The 25,622-nt window shown below is 33.4% G+C and overlaps 2 protein-coding genes across 2 annotated transcripts; one reads left to right on the top strand and one right to left on the bottom strand.

The window, feature by feature from the left end:
• Positions 1–1,000: 1,000 nt before the first annotated feature.
• Positions 1,001–6,969, bottom strand: LOC117922549 (phospholipid:diacylglycerol acyltransferase 1-like). The gene is made up of 7 exons (XM_034840696.1): positions 6,221–6,969; positions 4,890–5,112; positions 4,472–4,755; positions 3,762–4,089; positions 2,793–3,052; positions 1,620–2,112; positions 1,001–1,383 (listed from the first exon to the last, which is right to left on the bottom strand). The coding sequence occupies exons 1-6, from the start codon at positions 6,682–6,684 to the stop codon at positions 1,629–1,631; spliced, it is 2,043 nt and encodes a 680-aa protein (XP_034696587.1). The 5' UTR covers positions 6,685–6,969; the 3' UTR covers positions 1,001–1,383; positions 1,620–1,628.
• Positions 6,970–18,856: 11,887 nt separating this feature from the next.
• On the top strand, positions 18,857–25,201 carry LOC117922786 (protein Brevis radix-like 2). The gene is made up of 5 exons (XM_034841001.1): positions 18,857–19,404; positions 19,711–20,087; positions 22,919–23,054; positions 23,483–23,880; positions 24,806–25,201. Exons 1-5 carry the CDS (start codon positions 19,279–19,281, stop codon positions 24,882–24,884), a joined length of 1,116 nt encoding a protein of 371 aa, XP_034696892.1. The 5' UTR covers positions 18,857–19,278; the 3' UTR covers positions 24,885–25,201.
• The last annotated feature ends 421 nt before the right edge of the window (positions 25,202–25,622 follow it).

The raw sequence follows: 25,622 nt of genomic DNA, 5'->3' as shown, positions 1-25,622 counted from the left end.
GTTGGGGTCTGAGAGTATAAACAATGATTTTAATGTGGCTTAGGACAATCTTGTTTACGTCTTCAGTCTTAAGCTTCAACCCAAGCTATGAGATGCTCCACTCTACCAAGGATCCTTCAAATTAAGGAATCATTCAACATACAGTTGGTTTCTAGGTACCAATGAACTTTTACAATTCTACATGTAAAATAAAATAACTTTTATATAAAAAGTATGAGTTTATCTTATATTTTTTATAAATTACCATATATGTAGTAGGCCTTGCAATCCTATGGGATACAACAAGAACGTTGTGCTTGCATGGGGATGATTATGACGTTATGTGGGAAGAAATTCATACCACTATATAAGTAGTGGAATTATCTTAACTAGGTAGACACATTTTTCGTTGGGTTCAAGGAGGACGATATTTACATGTTGAGTGGCTCCATAAGGGATGTGTATGACCTCATAATCCTATAGGATATAACGAGGATGTCATTGTGTTAAAGAGGGGTGATTATGATATATCAAAACACCATATATATATATATATACAGTGGGCTTCTCCTAGCTAGTTAATCCATTTTAAAGTTGCAAGGGTTTGTTGGGCTCAAAGTGGACAATATCTACACAGGATGGAGTAAGTCATTATAGAATGGTATCAAAACCAATCCCTTACTTTATCTATCCAACCCAACAAGGGATATTTGTTCGTGTGGCCCAACAATTCCATGGAACACAATGAGGAAGTTGTGTCTACATAGAAGGACAATTGTAACATCTCACATTGGTTAAGGGAAAAAGTCTTTAAAACTATATATGTAGTGGGTCTCCTCCTAATTGGTAGATGTGTTTTAAAGCCATAGGGGTCTATTGGGCCCCTAATCAACAATATCTACATGGGAAGGGAGAGGAAGAAGGTAGATATAGCTTATGGGGAATGGAAAGCTTCTTGTTTTTTGTTTTTCCTGTCATCCACATGTATAAATAGAGAAGCATAATGACATTACAATGGAGATGGTAAATGCAAGATCACCAAGAATAGGTACCCTTTTGTTCATAGTAATCCATTAACGATTAAACAAAATATAGCTCAGTAATGGTTCTTTCAACAACCAGAAAAACCATATCTACATGTCTGGAGCGGCTCTAAGCTGGCTTACCATCCAAAAACCATAATGATACAAGTTCTTCCAAAAATCATAATAATACAAGTTCTATCTCACAAACTTTGAATAATCTACGGGAGTAAATAGAAAAAAAATATAATAAGAATGGTAACAAGAAGAAGAAGAGGGAGACTAAGTAGTTTACCTGGCTGGCAACCAGTTTCATGGTCTCTGATGTCAATTAGTTTACAAATGCTAGAAAATAGATATAGACATCCAGAAGTGCAATTATCTGCAACACAAGCATGAAACCATCAGCCAGTTTTTTGGTGGAAAAAAAGTGACAAAGGGAAGATGGGATTGCAATACAAGCAACGCAAATATAGATAGATACTGGCTTCAATAAGAAAAACTTAACAGGTTCTGATATGAGAATTCAAAAACCGACATTTAAAAGACAATGTATGGTAAGGCACTAGTCTAGATTTTGAAAAGATGGGCAAATAGTTAAAAGTTTAAAGCATATACCATCTGACATTATAATGGCAAGTTGATCTTGTCAGACCACTTGAAGATGTCAGAATAAACTTGGTCACCTCCCAAGTCTTCTCCTGTGGCCCCAGCTGCCACCCTGATAATATCCTCAATCAATGCAAAATTTCCCATTATATCAACATGAGCACCACTCTGAGTGCCACGACCCTCCAGAAGAGTGGCTGGAGGAGCATGATCATACTCCCTAATGTAAGTCTGAATTCCTGAAGGATTGAATCTGGTTTTCCCACGCCAACCCTTAGCGCACATGAAGCCCGCACTCAGAACTGGCACAGTCTCATCCCCATCATTGGAATAGACCCCATCTTTAAGACAGCTATCTTCTTTTCCACCATCAGCTGAGGTATCAATCTGAAATGGAATGTAGCATTCGGAATAAGGAGATAACTTGTACACATATGCTCTTTCAGTTGGGATGCCGACTCCATACATAGAATAGATCTCCATGTCAGGAGCATTTGGTAATCTGCAGAACCAGACAATGGATGAAGCAGCAGTTTTAAAGCATGAACTTAATGAACTTTGACCAGCCACCAAGTTCCTGGAGTGTCACACTCAAATGTCTAAACTAACATAGCAAAAAAGTGACATAGAGGAGGCTTAAAACTAAAGAAAATAGCTGGGACAACATAATGCCAAATGCTACAACAATATATGCACTAGAATAAGAAAAAAAAAAATTAGGAAAAGTAAAGTTTATCAAGCTATCTGCAATTTGGATGAGGTGTCAATTGCTATGTCTGCAAAGTTGGAGTTGTATTATTGAAGTACTACCACTTTATGAGGTGAACAAAGTGAGCATATCCAGGGTTCAGATTGATTCCAGTGGAAATGTTGTACCATAAAAAATTGCTATTAAGAAAATATTAATCTTCTCATGCTGCAGCAATAACAGTAATTTTTTAAGATACTTTACCAGTATTTTTCTCATCAATCAAGTTCTACTTAGGAATTAAAGCTATTTTCCATATTCACAGAAAGAAATAACCTTGATTATGAAAATTAGCAAGACAAGTGAATAAGAGAGTGTATTAAATAATCAAGTAATCACCTGATCAACAATATACTGCAATGTGAGGTGAGAAGGAAATTTCAAATTGAGACTAGTAAAAATAACTTGAAATAATGAATTAAAGAAATTCTCACTTTGTCTCCAAAGGGTTTGACCAATATTTGTAGTGTTCATATTTAGGGTCATCCAAATTGTCAGCAATTCCATACGAAAAATGAGCATCACCCCGAGCCATCATTTTTGGAGCAACAAAATGAAGAAGATCCAAAAGAGATCCAGCAGTGTAAACTTTGTATTCTGCAACAGCTTTAATACCCTCAATTCCCATGTCATGGTACTCCGTCCATACATCACAAGAAGTAATATTTGCAACATTATTACCCTTAACAGCACCCTGCACATTTACAAATAGCCATTCAGACATTTACTATTTTCTTAAGGAGTCCATATGGATGTCTGGTAGTAAGCATGCCAGATGTCAGTTTAACACATCAGTATGAAATGGAGTGAGAAAAGATTGATCCATAAACTTAAAAGGTATATTTGGAGCACAACTGCATAATAATATGCACATTTTGAATGTTGGTCGAGCATTCTACTGAAAAACTTGCACATGAAGGCTGTCATATGAATAAATTTTAAGGAATTCTGTCAATCAAAAGTTCACCAATATGGTTTACTACCGACGAAATACTTATGTAAAGCAACTAAAGAATCAAAAGTCTTAATCCTCCTAATTTCTTCAACTAAGTGAAGGCAGGATATGATGCAAGAACAAGTACGTAATTTCTTTTTTCTACCAGCTTCTCATACACACTATTTTTCTTAAGTTTATTTGAATTTTGATCTATACCACACAATATCAACAGTTCACCACCTCAATGCATTGCTTTCCTAATCCAGTCCAGCTGATATAAGTCTTCTTCTTCTTATTTGCTAATTTCATTAGCAGCTGTTCGTGTAGAATTTTTCCATCATTACATTTTGAACTCCAGGTATTTTTCAAATCACTTAATATGAGAAATTAGATAAGTAACAAAGAAAGGGGTTTACAAAAATACATTTTTCAGATGTGATGTTTCTAATGGAGCAACAAACCTTACCTTAAAGTCAATCCTCTCAATCTCAGATGAAGGTGCCTCTGCCACATCCTTCCCAAATGATATTATCCTTCCATAATTAATACTCTTTTTTTGAGAATCCAATGTTTCTGTGTCAGTTTGTTCTGCAGTCTGAGAATCATTGTCCCTTTGCTTTCTCTTTCTGGGAACATAGCTTTCTTCAGGTGACCAGTCAAGATCACCCCAAATAGTGTCCCCACCTTTTGGTATCATTGACATTGTTGAATCCCATGTGCGAGTCATCCTCATCACATGTTGCAATGTTTGGACTCGAAATAAATCATTATCCAAAAAACCTGGTGCCATTGCCCTGCATTTCAAATGAATTTTCTCAAAAAGTTAACAGATGCAAGAAAATGCATGATTCATTGAAATAATTATTTTTATAAAACACAACTTTTAGTGATAGTCTACATTCCTGCTTTTACTGCATGGACTGGTGATAAATTGCCAACTGGAGTTCTTGATGTTTCACTTCATTGTGATTGGACTTTAATAAATACAAGTTATTGAATGGATGGCAGCTCATAATTCAGAAGTAACTCACACCATTTATGAAAGGAGATTCCACATTGAAAAGAGTTATTGCTCTGAAAAATCTAAATACACCTCCAAAAGAACCCATCAAAAGACACTGTGTAACTGCCTAGTTAGAAGTCAATTATAGTAAAGGTAAGCTGGAAAAAGAAAACCTGGCAGCTGCAATATCCTTCGCTTCAGCAGACAAAAGCCCAGGGACAGCTTTTGGAGCACCTAAAAGTGGTCCACCAATGTTCATCACAGCCTTTATATGCTTTGCACACCAATCTGATCCACCCCCACCACCCATTGGAGCTGGTGCCTCAACCCACTTCATAAAATGTAAAAAGTATAAAACACCCATTGAATGTGGGATAATGACAGCCTTTTTGCCACCATTTGTAGCAACCATCAGTTCTATATTACTTTTTATCCGGCTTAATGCTTGGTCTCGCGCCTGATCAGTAATTTAGAAGAAACATTAAAGCCAATGCAAGCAATCGTTTATTAGAGTTATAAGAAGATTAACATTTTCAAAGAAATTCAAGTCATAGTATGCCATAAAATAAGAAATTGAAGTCTCAGTGCTACCTCGGTGTTCTGAAATGCAAGTCTCCAATCATATGCAGCCATGTACATGGTTTTCTCCTCATACCCAATCCGAGCCAGATTAGCAATTAAAACAGCCCAGACAAAATAGCCTGCAGCAAAATAATCTGCAGCCACAAGTCCACTTACAGGCCTGACCCTTATGCCAGAAGGATCCAGTCCAGTTTCATTATTCAGTGACATATGCTCCACCCAACATAGAGGTCTGCAAAAGATTGAACCAGAAAGGAACTTATGCACCTAGTAGCATAAATAATTGCAGGAAGGAGATGTTCCAATGATATAACCACCTTATTATCCATTTCTAACATCCATAAGTAAAATCTACAGATGAGAGAAACTGGGAATAGGAAAGGGTTCAGTACAATGAGAACCCATTATAGTACCTGTTGGAAGTTGTACCCGGACATTCATTTCAAGCGATAAGTACAAGGACTAAAAGCAATGCTTGTTCATTGGTGACAGCACATCGATTAAGGACTATGTTCATATCAATGTGGAAAAATCATGAGAGTTTGTTTTCAATAGTTTAAATATATCGATGTAGTGTATCCTCGAACATCAATGTGCATTTACTTGACTAAAGATTTGTGGTAAGCAGGACACCTCTTTCTCTTGACAATTAACTTACAGGATCTAGTTTTGTGTTTTTGTTGTGGTTTGGTGCATCTTGTAGTACATACTCAAAAGGGTAGAAGCTGTTTTCAAGGTAATGAACTTCTCCATAGGCTTGCCAAAATTGTGGACTTATACCTCATTACAAATTCTGACTAGTGTCTGCAGTTTAGTGCTACCGGAAGAAAAGAACAAACACATTGACTAATACACTAGTAAAAATTCAAACTAAAAGAAGAAAATACAAGCCCACCTATACTGAAGCCATTGCACACATAACAAATTGAACCAGTCCTACACTAAAAAATTGATCACACTTCCATCACAATTACTAAATTTCCAATGCATCAAATCATCCTTGCCCTCGCAATTAACACAATAACAGTCACAAAATCATTATTTGAACCACAAAACCAAACAATAACCTCACTATCATTCTAAATCGCAGTTTGCCTCACTGGAAATCTGTGGATCACAAAACAACAAAATTTAAGCAGTTTCTCATTTGACCACCCTCACCTTGTGGTACCTAACACCAAATCGATCCAACTTATTTGACCCAGTTAAGTCTGCAAGGCTGATTAGGTATATGCCTAAAAGGTCAATTTTCCTCCACATTGATTTATTTTCTCAGCAAACAAACAGACACTAAAAAAAAACCAAAGCCACAACAGAAAATTCGATCAGTGGTTCAATACCTCTTATACACCTCACCGAATGAGCCACCCCACAGCCGCTTCCGAAACAATCCCTCTGCGCACTGATGCCCCTCCCACAGCTCAAGCCCTCCGGTCACAATCCCCGGCACGAACACCACCGGATGTTTCGCCGTCAATCCCTCCTTCCTCAATTTCACGCCTGGAGGATCCGGCAACGGCCCGGTGATCGCTTCGGTGACGTACTGAGGGATCGACGCCGGCATTGCATTGTACAGAAAGAGCAGAATCCACCAAACCGTACATATGCACCCTATGAACCAGCAACAGCTATCAAGACAGGACCACTTTTTCTTTCCCTCAAATTTTGCCTTCTTTGCCTTCTTCCTGTTATTAATATTCTTATCATTTTCCTCGTCTGTTCTCTCGATTTCTTTGTCCGATTTCGAGCCCGAATGCTGAGCTTTCTCAGCCTCCGACGCTTTTCTTCTTCGAAGAAGCGCCATATCGGCTTCACCAGAACATTAATGGCGAGTTAGGCCTTGCGTGATTCGAAACTGTCAGTGGCTCTATACGTTTATTTTCCCGAGAAAACGAAAAGATTCTTAAGCCGAAGTCCAATTTCTAAAGCAGATACTGTTCTATAGCCTTAAAGAAGGAATATTTTTCATTTTCCAGGGACAAAAGCATAGCTCTAGTGTTTGTTTCCGGTACTTTATTTGACGCCGGCCTTCTCCGGTGAAGGCTTTACGGCGAGTGAGAGTGTGGAGTGGACGTTGATTTGGGGTGGATAAAGAGTGGGGTTAGGTGGTCTTTATTGAGAATGGGTGGTACGAAATGGCCGTGGGACACTGGGTGAGAGAGTATAGATTATTTGAGTACGTGGCATCATTTAATTGGGTTGAATGTCGGATAACGTATGTAATCTGACTGGTCGGTCGGAAAATGCAGTGAATTATGGCGATGCAGGAGATTATAAGTTTGACTTCGCTTCGCTACGCACGAATCGGATTTCGCCACGTTGGATTTTTGTTTTTTAAATTATATTTCCTTTCAGCATTGATCTACCGTATTCAGCGCATTATGTAATAAATAAATAATTAATTAAAAAAAAAAACTTAGTCATTATATGAAATACTTTCACTTTTCATCATGTTTGTGTTTTTAATTAATTAATAAAATTAACATTTTTCAATTTAATTCATTAACTTTTTTCTTAAATAATGTTATCCTTAAACTATGTTAAATAATTCCTTCAATTATTTTTTTTTGTAAAAAATTAATAAAAAAACTCGTATCATAATCATAGTATATATTATGTAATATATTTGAAAAGTGTTCTGTTTATTTACGTAATTGTTATATGAATTTCTTATAGGATTGTAATTTGGATGGGTTGATGGCTAATCCGAATTCAAATCGAATTAAAAGTTTGTTTGGTAGTGATTTTATGAAGTGTTTTTAATATTTTTAATACTTAAAATTTTTTATCATTCAAGTGTTAAAAATATTATAAATGCTTTCTAAAATTACTCTCAAACGCTCTAAAAAACAATCAATCAAAACTCAACTCAACTCGATCTCTAACTCAACCTTATTTTTTTATGTTCGAGTTAATCGGATTAAACTTGAGTTGATATGATTAGATTTGAGTTGGTTAAGTTTATTAGAGTGTATTATTCAAAAATCAATGCATAGTAGTTTTTTCAAAACCCCTTTTCATTTATTTATACCAATATTTAAATAGTAAATGAGAAAGAAAAAAAAAAAAAACTTCGTCTTTTTTAGAAAGTGAAAACGGTTAACATTGACTTTAAGTCAAATCCAATCCAAATTGACTTCAACTTGAAAAAAAAAAAACTAAATTCAAAGTCAACTTGAATATTAAAAATATTTGTCAAAACACTCGTTAGGTTAGACCAACCCATCTAAATTAAGATGATTTTTATCATAAAAATATTTCATGAGAGATTTCATATCAAAATTTGGATTATCTCATGGAAAATTATCAAGAAGCAACAACAACCTCCTCGTTTTCCATTATCTCTTTCTAAAAAATTCAGCATCAAACGGTAGGACAAATTCAATCATGATTTTGTATGTCAACAGAAGATTTTGCAATTAATCTCAACAAGGCCAGGATTATCAAATTCAAAAGATTCGACTAGTTCTTCTCAAGGGCCGACTCAAGAAGAATTCCTAACTTTGAAAAGCAAATGTCAAGCTTCATTAGCAGCCGCTACTAATTTAGAGCAATATTGTCAAGAACTCATTCAAACCCTCAAACAATTTGGAGATCAAGAAATGAAGAAACTGAAGATGCAGTTTTATCAGATGATTCATACGTAGACCTTGAGTTAATCATTTACGGGGGACCTATGGGTCAATCCAAATAAAAGATTTCAATAATCTTTTGTGCATCTGTATCTTTGTAAATTTGTTCCCTTGTGTTTATCCAATAAAAAAAATAAATAAAAAAATAAAAATCAATATGTCAAAAGTCATGAATAGTAGTAGAATTTGACTACTTTTGTCTACTACTTTACTTTGCAAGCAACGTGAAGATTGGGAAAGCAAAGATAATTTTTTCTCTTCTCAAGTCTCTAACAAGGAAAATAAAAAATATTCTCCATATGTAGACTTCAATGTTACGGTTGTCTCTACACGTGATGGATTTCAAAATTTTTAAGATTAAAGATTCAAGATAGATTCAAGTCCGACTTCATCATCTATAAATGGAGTCACATCCCTTTTCATCAGGCAGAGCTTGAAGAGGTGAAAAAGAAAGAGCTTGAGATAGTAAGAAATTGAGAGTTTAAAAACTTTATCTCTTGTAATTTTCCTCCTTCAGTCTATTGTATTCATCAATCTGAGTCATCCCTCTGTTGTCAACCAGCTCGTATTCATCAAGCACGCAATAATTACAAGACATACAACAGTTCATGCACGCAATAATTAATTATGTCTAATGATCTCCAAGCATAAAAAATGAAATATTTAACGTCTAATTCTATCTAATTTATTGCAGAAATTTAAACATAAAAACACAGATATTTGAATCTAAAAATTTTGTTTATTGAAAATATACCTTGATTACAGAGAGTTGATAAATACAAGCTGGTTGACAGCAAAGGGATAACTCAGATTGATGAATACAACAGACTGAAGGAAAAAAATTACAAGAGAAATTTTTTTGAATTCTCAATTTCTCACTATCTCATTTTCTCTCTTTTTTCACTTCTCCAAGCTCTCTTACCTCTTTTGCACTCTACCTGATGAAGAGGGATGTGACTCTATTTATATATGATGAAGTCGGACTTGAATCTATCTTGAATCTTCAATCTTGAAAATTTTGAAATCCATCACGTGTAGAGACAATTGTAGCAATGAAGTCTGCAGAGGGAGAATATTTCTTCTTTTCCTTGTCAGAGACTTGAGAAGAGAAAAAATTCTCTTTGCTTTCCCATTCTCTATGTTGCTTGCAAAATAAAGTAGTAGACAAAATTAGACAAATTATACTATTCACTACTATTCATGACTTTTGACTTATTATTATTATTATTATTTTTTTTTTTTACTTTACAAACTTTTCACACTTTCAGACTTTACATTTTTTTTTAATTTTTTTTTATTGGATAAATACAAATGTACAAAAGATTCTTGATATCTCTTAACAGAGCATTTGTAAGAGATATTTTTCAAAAGTTTGTCAGGCTTCTTCTTCAAGAACATATTCATTTTTGTACTTATCAACAAGATAAGTAAATTGAGTTTGGAAAAGAAGAGGGACTTCTGGAAGATTAGTTGAAAAAAATGATTTTTTGAATGTGGTCTTTAGTAATGAGATTATAGTTAGAAGAACTATAAATCTCAGAATCAAGATTTCTTGAAATCATTATTGACCTTCAATGTCTGATTTGTTTTTTGAGGCTGAATTTAGTACAAGGCCAAGGGCTTTCTGTACCAAACAATTGATGTTTTATTTGATTGACTTTGAGAAGGATGAGGTATTGAGTAAGGTAAACTCATCCATCATTCAACCATTCTGGAGGTTTGCTTTCTATAATGAGTTCAACTGATTTAAAATCTATGATGAAGGCATTTAAAACACAGATTGTTAATTTTCTTCAAAATCCATCGGTTTGATCAGGATGGGAGAAAATTAGTTGATAAAGAACTCCATAATCCATGAGAAAATAAGGAGTTAGTTCTATTGACTCATTATTGAACTTAATGATTATTGATTTGTAGCTGTCTCGGTTAATATTGGCTTCGCAAATACTGTAAGTAAGAGCATACTTACAGTCATGCCTTTCTAATAGAATTTCCTTACACAAGGGATTGATCTTTGGACAATTATTGTAAGTGTTGTCATAATGAGAAATCCAAGCGAAACTCATCCCTTGAATAATAATTCCAAAAGTGCTACAGTCAACAAGAAATTGCATGATATGATCTTCCTTTGCTTCCCCTGTAGCTTGAGCCTTTTCACTGATCATCTGTCTAATGTTTTGAGGAAGATTCAAAATCTTTTGCTTGAAAAATGAAAATATAGAAATTTAAAAATCTTGGCTTTCCTCATAAAGTTTTGGAACTTCATTTTGATTTGAAAATTCATTTGGAAATTAATTTTGAAAAGATTTTGAAAATATCTCTTAACAAATCATTTCTAAGAAATATTTTTCAAAAATTCGTCGGGCTTCTTCTTCAAGAACATATTGCTTTTGTTTATTTATACCAATATTTAAACAGTAAATGAGAAAGAAAAAAAAAACTTGTCTTTTTTAGAAAGTGAAAACGGTTAACATTGAATTTAAGTCAAATCAAATCCAAATTGACTTCAACTTGAAAAAAAAAAAAAACTAAATTCAAACTCAACTTGAATATTAAAAATATTTGTCAAAACACACATAAACATCGGGTTAGGTCAGACCAACCCATCAAAATTAAGATGATTTTTATCACTTTGCACTAAAATTTGTTGATTATCATTAAAAGTTATCATTCGCGGCATTGAAAAAAGATCGAATGTGTAATTAATATAAACACTTTCCGAGCAATTTCAAATATTGTTTCTTATACGACACATATATATGATTTTCATATTAGGTGAGTAGGAACAACATGAATTAATGTCTCCGTCTCCCTCCTACTAGTGCCATGATGAAGAATTTATTGCACCATTTCATGATTTGAATGTATATTATTTAATGAGTTATAAATGTGAGTATCATAATTTTGGCCTACACAACATTTATTTGTGCCCATGTCTTCGAGACATCAAAAACTTATGGTACATGTAAATGAATATTTTATGGTATTTTTGGCTTATTCCATAGCTATTTTGATAATGGTTTTTTTAAAATAATTTTTGAAAGTAGATTTTAAAAACAATTCTTAATCATATTTTAGAACAATATTTTATTTGATAATTTAAATATAGAAAACAGTTTTCAAGTTTCCAAATTTTGTTTTTGTTTTTGCTTTTTTAACTTTGAACTTTAAGAATAATTTAAAAAATCATATTAAGTGACATAATTTAATTTATTTATAAAAAAATTAGCGTTAGTGACTTGATATTTCACATAAGATATAAAATAAAGTTTTTAACACTATATAAGTATAAACTTTTCATGAACCCATAGACGTGTTTTAAAGTCCCGATGACCATTTTAGATTTAAAGCAAACAATATTTATATGATTTGATGTAAACCGTTACAAATTATATTAAAGTCAATTTACAACCCTTTGACCTTGTTAGGTGTGTCTACATGATGGGTGATTGTAATATCCCATGTCGAATAGGGGGAGTGCATTTAAAAGCCTTTCTAAATTTTCTCTTATTTTTAAAAAATAATAATAATAAAATTCTCTATATATATATATATATATAAATGCATTCAAAGGAAACCTTAGAGAGCTTGTAACATAATGCTAACTGAGTTGCAGGCCCACCAAATACTGGGTCTGATACTAGGCCCATTAAAGGACAACAGTTGCCTAAAGAGTTTAGCCCTTTGGGCTGGGTCACTAAACCAACCCATATTTTTTTTAAAGTAATAATAATAAAATTATTTGCCATTACATTATATTTTTATTTATTATTATTTTATATTTTGATTTGACCAGTGAAAAGCTTATATTCAGTGAGATCCAAGGGATGGACGTCTCACATCTTTTTGCCCATGGCGTGTCACCTTGATGACAATCTTAAAGGGGAAGAACAAGTGTAATGAAAATTAGGGTTCATTTGATAACTTTTTTTTTAAAAAATAATAATAATAATTAGTATTTATAAACACTTATCAATTATTTTCAATAACAAAATTATGTTAAAAAAAATCAAATATGAAAAATAGTTTTATTAGCTCATCACACTTGCATATAAAATAAAAATTCTTAAATTATTTTTTATATTTTCACCTATTTCTCACAATTCTTTACAAAAAAATAAAAAATAAAAGAAATCATCTCTCAATTGAAAAGTACCCCATAATTTATATGAAAGCACAATCATTTAAGTTATGTTTGGTTATCAAAAAATACTACTAAAAATAAATATAATATTAAAAAAAATAATTTTCTTATATTTAAGTGTTCTGAAAAATACCAAATAAAATAAAAAATAATTTAAATTAATTAAAAAAAATTATGCATTTTTAAATTACTTAGTCTTCTTATCAAATAATTAATATAAGTGAAATTAATTTTTAAAAATATATACAAATAATTATTTTATTTTATTTTTTGTTTTACCTTTTCTCATCAATTTTTTTTCCTTTCATTCTCCCCTCCACATTGAGATTAGTAAACAAACCCTTAAAAAAATACCAACTAAATTAAAAAATATAAAAGAGCCCACTTGTAAACCCCAAACAACATGCGACTTATTAGATCAAAGTATCAAACAACTATTGGTTTACCCAAAAGCAAAAGGCACCCTCATAAAAGTACAATAGGACCTATTGCCCTAGTACCTTTCCATTTGCAATGAGTTCCCGTGCAAAGAATATATTACCCCATAAAGCCCTCATTTAAAAATATGCCAAAAAGAAAAAGGAAAAAGAAAAATTTTAAAACTTTAAAAAAGGAAAAAAAAAAAAAAAAAAAAAGGTTACTTGTAAGCACAAACAACCCACATGACATGCATCCCACTACCCCATTCTTAGTTTACAAGGAGACAAAAAAGGAAAACAAAGCATATTATATACTCCTAGAAACCAAGGCAAGTATGCCTATATGCCTATATGCCTATATTATCATACTCATGCATACCTTATTATAAAAGGATCACTTTGGCACATTGGAGGGTTGTCACCAAAAAGAAAAGCATTCCCATTATGGAGCTTTTTCCATTCTCTTATGTATGATCATATTCTTCCTCGCATTTGTTGCTTAGCTATATAGGTCATCTTTGTTCATAAGTCGAACTTGAAAGTAAAGAAGAGGGAAAAGATTGATCCGAGTGACTTTTAGGGTTTGTGTTTTGATTGAAAAAGCATTTCAAGGAATTTATTCGATAGAAGTGTTACATCTTTCATAGTGATTCGAGTCATGCGGGTAAACTTTAGGAGGGCCCACTAATAGGTATTGATTTGGGTAGATGTGTGACTTTTTATTTGTAGAAGTTTAGGCAAATTTGGTGGTTAACATGCGAGGTGAGATAAAGTACTTAGTATAACTTCGACATTTTTTTTAATTAAAAGTTAAAGTTGAAGTTTGATAACATTGATATTGTAAGTTTTATTAAACATTAAATAACTTTTTGTATAAGTAAAAAATGATATTCTATGATAAGCTACAATTTTTTTTTCTCCATAATATATATATATATATATATTAAAGTTATAAGCTATTTGAATAAAATTATATAAACATATATAGAAACTTGTATTGAGGTTAAAAATAAAAATAACTTTTATCTCTTTTAAAAATCGATGAGCCAATATATCGCATTCGACATTTGATTGGCTTTCACCTTTTCAATTAGGACAAAATAACGCATTCTACATTTGATTGACTTTCACCTTCTCGATTAGGACAAAATATCACATTCTGCATTTGGTCAACAACAAGATATTATATGCTATTAATCTGTAATATTTGATTAATAATAGAATAAGATATGCAATAGAATAACTTATCGATCATTTCTCTTATATCCATTTAATAATTGTATAAAGATAGATGATGGTATTTAGTAACCATGCAGGGACGGATGATATCATATGATCATAAATTTCATAATATCTTATATATATATATATATATATATATATATATATATATCTTATTTTATTATATCCAACCAATTACATATAGTTTTAGGTGGTATTTGTTTTTTGACTTAATATAAAAAGTCAAATATTAACACGTTAATATCAATAAATATGACTCAACAAAACTTATTGATAACAAGTTATTTAATTATATTAGATGAGATTAACATGTTACTTTTAACTGAATAAAAAAATCAAATATATCGTATGAAAATTTAATATACAATTAATTAATATCATTCTATTAAATTTATTATTTAATATACTAATATTAATTAATCTCGTATTATGCTAACTAAAATCATAAAGTAGTGTAAATGATAATAATAATAATAATAACAATAATAAATTATCAAATAATATTAAATAAAAAAATAATTTTTTTGCTAATTACTTATCATATTCATCCTCACCATTTGGGATGTTAATGTAATATCGGAAAATTAAGGGTATGTTTATCTAATTTTTAATAATTTTCGATGATGAAAATGTAATTTTCCCTTTATTAGTTAATTAATTAAGCAACCTTGACTTAAAAATTAAAATATCATCCAAAATCCATATATAGAAAGTTGGGGGGGACAAGACGAGTGATTGCCGTGTTTGGCCAAATATGGGAAGGGGTCGAAATGTTGGAAGTTGGGACAGATTAGTGAAACCTTGTTGCCAAACACCCAAAAACCTAACAAAAAACCTAAAATGAAATAAACTAAAAGTAAAAAAAAAAAAAAAAAAAAGGTGAAATTACAAAAGAAGACAACGGCCCTCCTTTTATGGGAGTTCTCGGTTACCAACGCCGCGCCACTTTGCGGGGTCCACTTGTGAAACTCATGCCATTTTCATACTCGCATTTATACTCGCGTCCCCATACTAAGTTTTTTTTTTTTAACATATTATATTTTCCTTTTTTTGGAAAGCAAAAAACTATTTTATAAAACAATTATCAAACATAATCTTAATCTCTTTTAATTCTAACTTTAAAGTCTATCATTAAATTATAATCACAAATAAAGGATGGAAAATGATTAAAAAATGAATTTATTTGTTATTTTTATTTTTAAAAATAAAAGTAATATTTTAAATTTTAAAGCAATCCTAAATAATTTTTTCCTTTTAAATAGTTCTTATATAATTTGAAATAAAAAATAAATAATTTGCAGTAAAAAAAAAAAAAATTGGAGTGTTGTAATACTAGTAGTTTGTTTACTATAATGATTTGTGGTTCTATTATGTGGTATATAGTATCAAGATCGAATCCTATCATTGATAATACCCTGAATTTATCCAGTGTTGATTGTTTTGGACGAGTTTTAGTTTTCATAAAAAATCTTAAGAATTTGAGTATGAAAAATTCCTTTATTATATATATATATATAATATTTTAAACTTTTGACAAATCACAAAAAGTAAATTTTTTATTTAATTAAAATTTTAAATTAACTCAACTATACTTATTTTTTATAAAAATATTTTTAATACATAATTCTCAAAAATAAAATTTCGATCTAATAATTATTCACTTCCACTTCTTTTATCATTGAATTAAGCAAGGATTAACTCGAAGGTAAGGATTAAAAGTAAATAAATAAATAAATTTAATTAGTAATTATAAGGGTAAAATGGTAAATTAAATGGTTCCAGGGTTTGAGGAGAAAATAACTGGAGATGGGCCCAGCCCAATATTTTAATAAACTTAACTCTCGGTTGGGTCATGGCCCACTGGGGGGACCAGTCACTGTGAGGTGGGTCCTACCAGATTATGGCGCACCAGCATTTTCAGGCCCTCCATGTGGCTTAATCAAGGAGATGATCTTGGATATCTTGCCTAGACCCTCATGCAACCAAGTATGGGAGCAATCATATGCACCCCCTAATGTCATTAATTCCAAGTCACGTGACTGGCATGTGCGAAAGAATACACATCTATGAATTCAACCCTAAAAGATAGGGAACTATTTGACAACGTTTTTGCAAAACAATTCTTGAAAATGGTCTTAATAGCTATTTGATGTTTTCGAAAACAAAGTTCTATTTAGCAACTTAATTTTTTTTTCAATAGATTTTTTTGTGGTTTAAAGTAATTTTTAGAAATATTTTTTTAATTTTAGTGCTTTATTTTTTATCATTCTTTATATCTGTATAATTACTTTTTAAGATAGTTTTTTTTATTTAAATGGAAGTAATTAAAATATGTTATAAAAAATAAATTTGTTTTCAAACACAAGTTCTTAAAAATTTCCTTTTTGTTAAGAGACAAAAAATTGCAAAATGTGTTGAGTTTAAAAAATAATTCTCAAACATACTCTAAAATTTTTACTTACATCTTTATGAAAAATGTAGGGTTCGAGCTATGATAATCGAAGGTACATTTTCGATACTATACTGAAAAAATATACCTTGTACATGTGTGTAAATAATTTCCTTACTATATGCCTTGTACATAATCTCATTGTCGTGTTCACTTGTTTCATTTATTTGATGCTAATCCCATATGTTGGTATGTTGAATTAGATTACTATTTTTGTTCTATTATCACATTGAATTCAACCTATGATGTGATTCGAGGGTTTTACCAATTATAATGGACTTTAAGGCACTTAATAATTAAATTAATTAAAAGTACATATGTGTTGAATATGTTACTATGTAAGAAATGACTATGGTACGGGAAATTATAGGTGGACATTCAAACGTTCTATTGAGAGACATTTGAAAGTTGGTTATTCTTTTCATTGAATATTCATCAAAGGTTTTGATATAAAAATCTAATTTCATGCGTGTGAAATGATCATCGTTATTCAACCTTAGTACTCTAACTTTTCGATCTTTTAAGAACCTTTTTATAAATTATTTTAGTGAAAAGGCATGGTGCATTAATTTGCTACCACCAATATGGTGTTGAGATGATCACCTAAGGATATAAGGCATTGTGTTAAGAATGTGAAAGAGGAATGTAGATATTGATCGGTGTAATACTTTTAAGAGTGTATATTCGAATTATTTAAATCCATATATTTTCCTTTTATATTTGGTAGATTGATTTGTGGTCGTTTAAGCTATAGTTCTTTTTACATTTGTAAAAGTTTTTTTATATCAAATTATGACGATTTATTTTTTTATTATTGCTTATTAGCTGATTTGATGATTTTAATAAACTAGATATAAAACTAAATGATATATATTGTTCGGATTAATTATTCATCCATTCAAGCGATCTTGTAATTAAGAAAAAAACCCATATTATATCTTTATATTTTTATTTATCGACCTAAATTTTACTAATCAAAGACTTTCAATGATTCCAATCAAAGGTTCGCTGTAATGTCACATCAATGTCATAATTATTTTTCAAAATTTTAATAGAAATGGGCAATTTTAATGTCATTTCAAAATTCACTTTTCTATTTTTTTTTTTAATTGGGGAACTATTTTTTCTTAATCAAAAAAGTTTTTAAGCATAGAATCACTTTTTCTACTTGTAATTATATAATCTTGATAAAGTCATTTTGACTTCCAAAATATTTTATGATTGAAGAAAAGAAAATGTCGTACATGTCAATTCCAAATCTTCTTTTATATTCCATCCACACCTTAATTTGTAAATTTAAGTGATACGACATAACATCGCATTTCTATCATCTTTAATAATTCTTCAAAATCTCAACTTTCCACGTCAAAATATGAATAAGTGTAAAAAGAAAAAAAGTGATTATTATGCTTTACTAATACTAGGTTTGAGAATTATATTTTAAAATGTTTTTATTTTTAAAAATAAGAATAATATTAATATTTTTAAAATTATTCAATGCTTAAATAAGTTAAATGAGTTTAAATAAATATACGAAAATAATTTTTTAACTTTTAAATATAGTTTTTATTTTTTAATTTATTTTATTTCTCTCACATTTCAAGAACCAAACACAAGTAATGACCACAACCATGCCCATATTATTTATGCTTATTTTAATTTTTGAGTTAAAAAAATTTAAATAAAAAATGATTGATAGAAAATTATTTTTTAAAATAATTATATAAATATGAAAAATGATTAAAGATAAATTATTATATGTAAAAAATATATTTAAAATTTTAAAATATATTTTATATTTTTTAAATAAATATTTGTTTTATAAAGCATGTAAAATAGTTTTTAAAAATTATTTTTCAAAATTTTCATCAAAGAGTAAACTATTTTCAAAAACATTGCTACGAAAACCAAAAAACACCAAGGACCCGTTAGGCCCACAACAACTCCACACCAACCCTTTTAGCCCCACAAACTACACCCAAATGACAGCTTTTCCATTGGGGACAAATAGGGTGGCGCAACCATCTCAAAACCCCAACCCCAACGCCAAAGCCCTCCCCACACCCCACAAGACAAGCCCCGCGCAGATACCGCTACACCCCATCCCCTACATCCCCCCTACCACAGCTCCTCACCAACCCCCCACCACCCCCGTTTTATACTCTAAACAGCCAGCCATGAAGTAGTAGTAGTAGTCTCTGTAAGGGGGGAGAATCAAATCAAGGATCAAGGGGAGAGTAAGCAAAGTGCGGGGGGGAGAGAGTGAGTGTTCCACACTCATTCTGCCTGGCACTCACTCACTTCCCACACAAACATATATAATAAATATTCATCACTTGGCATCCCACTTGACTTGATCCCAATACCACCACTAGCCGCATCTGGACTTTCGTCTACCCCTTGAGTGCAAATGGGTCAAGAATTTTACTGTTAGAAATTCCATGTGAAGTGATTTCTTTTTGTGGGTTCTTGTGATTATTCAGTTTTGAGGTGGAGAAGTGGAGGGCTGGAGATGTTGACGTGCATAGCTTGTTCCAAGCAGGTGAATGGTAGATCTCTCCATGAACAGGAGGAGGGAGAGGGAGAGGCTGTTGCAACTCCAAGCACCAAGCACGCCATCAAGGCCCTTACTGCTCAGGTAATGGAGTAGCTCTGTTTGGTTGCTGAGAAAAACGAAGGAAAATAAAAGGAATGAGTTTTTGGATGTTATTTTTTGGTAAAAGAATTTACTGCACTCAGCCAAATTCCGGGTTTTTTTTTGGATTAATTCAGTTTAGTTTTTTCTGTTTTTGGACATTTTTCTTTTTTTTCTTTGTTTTTCTGAAAATTTTATTTTCTCAGCAACCAAACGGAGGTTGAGGTTTCCATCCCTTTCCCAGTCGTCATTTCTCAGAAGGTTCTAGAATTTTCCGATTCGGAACAGTAACCCATTTCTATGTATCAGATCAAGGACATGGCGTTGAAGGCTTCCGGGGCGTACAGAAACTGCAAGCCTTGTTCTGGGTCATCGGGGCAAAACCAGGACCGGAACTATGCCGATTCCGAGTCCGCGTCGGACTCGGCGAGGTTCCATTGCTCGTACCGGAGAACTGGCAGCTCGAGCTCCACGCCCAGGCTGTTGGGGAAGGAAATGGAGGCGAGATCGAAGCGGCTTTCTAGCGGAGAAGGCACGCCGGCCTCGGTCAGCGGCCGGGCGGAGTCGGTTGTGTTTATGGAGGAAGATGAGCCTAAGGAGTGGATTGCCCAAGTGGAGCCTGGTGTCCTCATCACTTTTGTTTCCATGCCTCAGGGTGGAAACGATCTCAAGCGGATTCGATTCAGGTGGTACTTTCCACTTTCTTTGTTTTCAAGCGATTCTGAAATTTCTGATTTGTTTGAGAGTGATCAAAATGCTTACATTCGAGTGGGTTTTTTGGGTGAATTTGAGTTGGGTCATCGTGAAATGTCGTTTTGCAATTAGATTTCGCTGTTACGGTGATGTACTGTTGCCCTGAATTTGCATGTGAGTTCTTACCATTGCATTTATAGCTGCTGTTGGAAATGGCTATTAGCCTCTTACATGGGCCTTCATTAATGGCTTGGTGTACAGTGTACTTGGGGTTCAAGTTCAACATCGTCAAGTTCCCATCAAGAAAAGGGATTGTGACCCGAAACTTTAAGCCTATGTGGTTGGAGAAAATGTACCCGAACCCAGCTCGATTGGTAAATTTGAACATTCTTAGCGGGTACTCGCCCCCATAGAATTTCATTGAATTTTGGTAGGTGTTGTGATATGGGGATGATATTAGTGCCCCATCAGATTTTGAGCCCGTTTTTGAGAGATGAGACACTATTCAGCGTTGAACTCCATTTCAATTTTCTGAAGGCAGTGGTTGTGGACACTGTCAGTATATTAAGCACATCAAAGCAGTAAAGACATTTGATGGTCTTGTTGGTCAAGTGTGCTTGTCATTAAGTGGGTCCTGTCTGGAATCCCTTGGCAAATATCCCATCATCTGATAAAAGTGATCATGGAACATCTGGTCAATGGAGAATTTCCCCCACTTTACCACCAGTCAGGTTTTGCTTATGGACCGGCATTTCTTTTATATGGACCAATTGTATACCTGTGCTGCATGGTCTGGTTGCTTATATAATTTTGGGGACCAAGTCCTTTTTCTTGTTCTTATATGGATCAATGGGTATGGCTTTATTGTCTGTTGGGTTTTGCTTCATTTGATTTTTCTTGAATGAAGGTTTTCATATGACCAGATTTCATGATTCTGGGTATTTTATTTCAGCGGATTTCAAGTTACCATAGGGTGGATTATCTGTATTTTTACATAAGCATTACTAACAAGTAACATCAGTCATTTTACTATCTTCTCATTTGTCCATGAGGAAACTGTGTGGAGTTGCCCATCTATTTAACCAGTGGAAGGGATAATTTTGGTTGGTACCAGCTTTCAAAATCCCAGACTGATCTGAATGGGCAAATATATACTACATCATTATTATGTTTTGTCTTTTTCTGTGCCCAAGTTACGTGGTTTTGTCAGTTTGCTATAATAGTCTGCCATTTTTGTCTGTAATTGCTGAGGAAAATAGAGTCGTACTAGGCTTGGTCCCCGGAAAAGTGACAACAAAAAGAGGTGCCTAAATTGGAAATGAACAAGGAGGGGAAAATTTACTGTAGTTCTTGGCTTATAGTTAGTAAAATGCAGCTGGTGATAGACATACAGTGCAGGAGAAAATTATCATATAAGAATTTCAATTTTGAAAAAGTAGAGCTGATAATGACTTCCCCTGCCCCTTGGTTCCCTGGAGGGAAAAAAAATATACTGTAGTTCCTGGCTTATAGAATGCAGCTGGTGATACAGTGCCGGAGAAAATTATCATATGAGAATTCCAATCTTGAAAAAGTAGAGCTGATAATGACTTCCCCTGTTCCTTGATCCCCTGGAGGGAAAAATCTACTGTAGTTCTTGGCTTACAGTTAGTAAAATGCAGCTGGTGATACAGTGCAGGAGAAAATTATCATATGAGAATTCCAATCTTGAAAAAGTAGAGCTGAAAATGACTTTCTTTGCTCCTTGATTCCCTGCATGGTACCTCATTCATTAGCAGCACCCATTATTTTAGTAACATTAACTGCATTCTTTAAGCTAGGATTGGAAATCATTTTGCTCAATTTTGTGTGAGTTATATGGCAATCTTGGTGTCCTCAACGCAAAAAGTAATGAACTCCTTGCATGGTTTGGCCCTAGTCACTTATGTGTTTTATGCAGCCAAACATGTGTGAATATTATCGTGATGATGGTTATATGAAAAGCTATATTTGGGCATTATGTGGGAACATCTGTCCTCAAATAGATCATCAAGCTTGATATTCTGAAGTTTACAATTAAATATTCCTGAAAAAGTAATTTTCAGTTACTAACTCGTGAGTCATGAATACCTGGATACTGCATGTGATTATTAAGTCTATATTTGATATTTAGTCTATTAATTGTTAGTTTATATTTAGGTAAGAAACATGTTGGCCTTAGTTTGTTGGCTATTAATGAATTGCGATTATTGACTACATATTGGATAGCATTTATAACTTGTTTTTATTGATTAGTATCTTGGGCGATAGCCATATAAGTAATCTAGAAGCTTAGTTGTTTGTCCTGAGATTGCAAGGTTGAGGGCCTCCAATCTGTGCACTCCACCCGTTGATGAAGGGGTATTTACTTCACATATTTGCATATACTAGTATCTTGAGCACTAGCCACGTGATTAATTGTAGAAGTTGACCTGTTTATACTGTAACTATAAGGTTCTTCTAGGGGCCAGACAGCTCTCTTATAGTCTATTTGGTTGCTAAGGAAGTTAGGAAAATAAAGTTGTGAGCTTTATACTTTGCATTGTCTGGGCATACATAAAACCAAACTAGGTTTACTTAAATTCTTTTATCACAAGTGATGCAGACTATAATTTTATTATAATTTGTTGGAAATCAAGAGAATATATGTATTAAAAATTTTAGTTTCTTGCCTTTCCATCACTTTACGGTGATCAAAATGGAGTTTTGGAGGAATTTGGTGACTTACTTATCTGTCATGCATTCTTCTAGTGACTGTTTAATAGATGGTTATGAGTCCTGATCACCTTTTAATTTGTTTGGTCAGTCGTGAGATCTTTAACAAATGGCAAGCCCAAAGGTGGTGGGCAGAGAACTATGACAAAGTCATGGAATTATACAATGTTCAGAGGTTCAACCGCCAAGCTGTCCCCCTTCCAACACCGCCAAGATCTGAAGATGAGGTGAGCTTCTTCCCTATCCACAGTGAAAAAAGTGTACTATTGACGGCATAACACGGGTAGTAATCAGATATTTAACAGCCCCAGTGATGTGTTTCTTCCATTGTGTTGAGGAGACCAATAAAATTGTCATTTGACTCAATTTGGCGCATGGGATAGACTTGTGGCTTGGATTGCTCTTGTAATTGAATTCCCTCCTTCCTGTTTCACATAGAAATCAAAACAAGCCATTTGGCATCAAAATGAGTTTTATTCGTACTGCATCTAAAGGATCAGCCAAGGAGTTAATGAATATTTGTTTTCAATTTACTATCAGTTTATGTCAAGTCTATTTCATGGATTGATTTGTGCTTTCAAATTTTATGCAAAACTTAATCATTTTGTGGGTGATTATGCTTCAATGACTAAACAAACTTTCCTTCCTCCTTCAGAGCTCGAGGATGGAATCTATACAGAACAGCCCTGTGACACCGCCACTGAGCAAAGAACGCTTACCCCGCAACTTCCACCACCGCCCAACAGGAATGGGTTACTCTTCATCCGATTCACTTGACCACCACCCTTTACAATCCCGACATTACTATGACTCGGCTGGCCTTGCTTCAACACCAAAACTCTCCAGCATCAGCGGGGCAAAGACCGAGACATCATCAATGGATGCTTCGGTAAGGACTAGTTCATCGAGAGAGGCAGACCGCTCAGGAGAGCTCTCCATAAGCAACGCCAGTGATATGGAGACTGAATGGGTTGAGCAGGACGAGCCAGGAGTCTACATCACCATCAGAGCATTGCCAGATGGCACTCGGGAGCTCAGACGTGTCCGATTCAGGTAAGTCAGTTTCTGAGATGTGGACAATCAATGGAACTTATTTGGCCGTGAAGTAATCTTGCAATACCTTACTGGTAGACTTTATTGGCAATTCATAATCCTCTAATGGAGTAATAAAACTCGAACAACACCTCAACTAGGTTATTGGCCATGACACAGTTTTGTTACAAGCTCTATAGACTTGCTAACCCTCATTATGGACTGTGGAAAGGACCATACTAATAATTTATAGGATGCATTGGAAGGAAATTTGCTTTTGCCATTGGAGTAGGAATGAGATGATACCATATTATCTTTGGATAAAAATAGTTTTGAAACAATTCTGCCCTAGCTTTCATTTCATCTAGGTTTATTTTTTGGTTTCAAAATCTCAAGAGCTGACCAATTTCCTTGAGAAAGCTCAATTTTGAGCTGCCTTCTAATGCAAGGAAAGTATAACTTCATGCCTTCCTGACCCTACCAGACTTACACTCAGCTGGAACCTAACTTTACATGGAGGATGTCAATGTTCCTCGAGTTGTACTGCATTTTCCTTTTGGGTAGATATTTTTCCTTGGTTGATGCCACACTAACAACAAAAAGCAACTGACTGGCTAGAAATGAGGATTGATGGGAGCCACACTGATCCAAAAAACAGTTTCCATGGTTTCGGACTCAGTTCTCGTGAATTCCCCAAAAACCCAACGCCTTTGCAGGTCTGTGTTTGACCTGTGAAGCTGAAGCCTGAAGCTGGTCCCCCCTGACATTCCCCCTTGAAATGAGGCCTTTGTTTGTGTTCTTCAGTATGACCCAGACCTCTCACTGCCTGCAATCAAAATTTTTAAACCATGCTTAGTTATTTAATTCAAGCTTCATGTACTAATCAGAATCTGGGTCAGATTGACTTGAATATAAATGTCCTTAATTTGGTCTCTTTTTGATGCAGCCGAGAAAGGTTTGGGGAAATGCACGCGAGGCTGTGGTGGGAAGAGAACCGAGCCAGGATACAAGAACAATACTTGTGATTTAGCAGAGCTACTACAGGAAGAAGAAGATGATGGCACCTGGAAATTGTATCTCCTCCTCCTCCCTCTCCTCTTATCATACTGTGTTGTTATGTATTTCTATGTGCCAGGGTACAAACAGCAGCATTGATAGAAGTTGTCATATACCCACAGTGTCATTGGGACTCAACATGTGAATTCTGGGCTTTGTTCCTTTATTGTTCTTAGGTGGACTTTGTTCATTACTGCTGGGTGCTTTAGGGTTTGGTGATTGGTTGCAGAAGTTGAATATGATGGTAAAATGTTAATCATAGTAATAAAATATAATTTACAGTAAATTCTAGTTTTTATCTCTTTTCATGATATTCCACATCGAACAGAGAAGGAAAAAGGTTAAATTTTTTCTTTTGATACGAGACTTCTTATATTTTGTGTAATAATTTTTATTTTTAAAAATAAAATTAGAAAATGTATTGGAATGTCACCTTCATACTTCTAAAGCTAAATTTGTACAAGTTTTTACTTTTTATTTAGTATTTATTATATTTTATTGATTTGTTCATTTCCTTTTGCCTTGCTTTTTGTGGGTATGAGGGGTTTTTCCATAAAAAGTACATTCTTTTTGGAATTTAATTGAGGATAATGTCTTCTACTTTTGGGTTAGAATGAGGCATGTGTAAAAGATTCATGAAGCTTTTGCCTTTAAGAAACCTTTTCTTTAGCTTAATGGTATCTTCTTCCTTTGTCAAATCAAAATTT

The sequence above is a fragment of the Vitis riparia genome, chromosome 9, assembly GCF_004353265.1.
Source record: "Vitis riparia cultivar Riparia Gloire de Montpellier isolate 1030 chromosome 9, EGFV_Vit.rip_1.0, whole genome shotgun sequence".
In the NCBI taxonomy this organism is placed as follows: Eukaryota; Viridiplantae; Streptophyta; class Magnoliopsida; order Vitales; family Vitaceae; genus Vitis; species Vitis riparia.
Note: the sequence above shows the minus strand (reverse complement) of the source record. Positions and strands in the feature narration are given on the sequence as shown.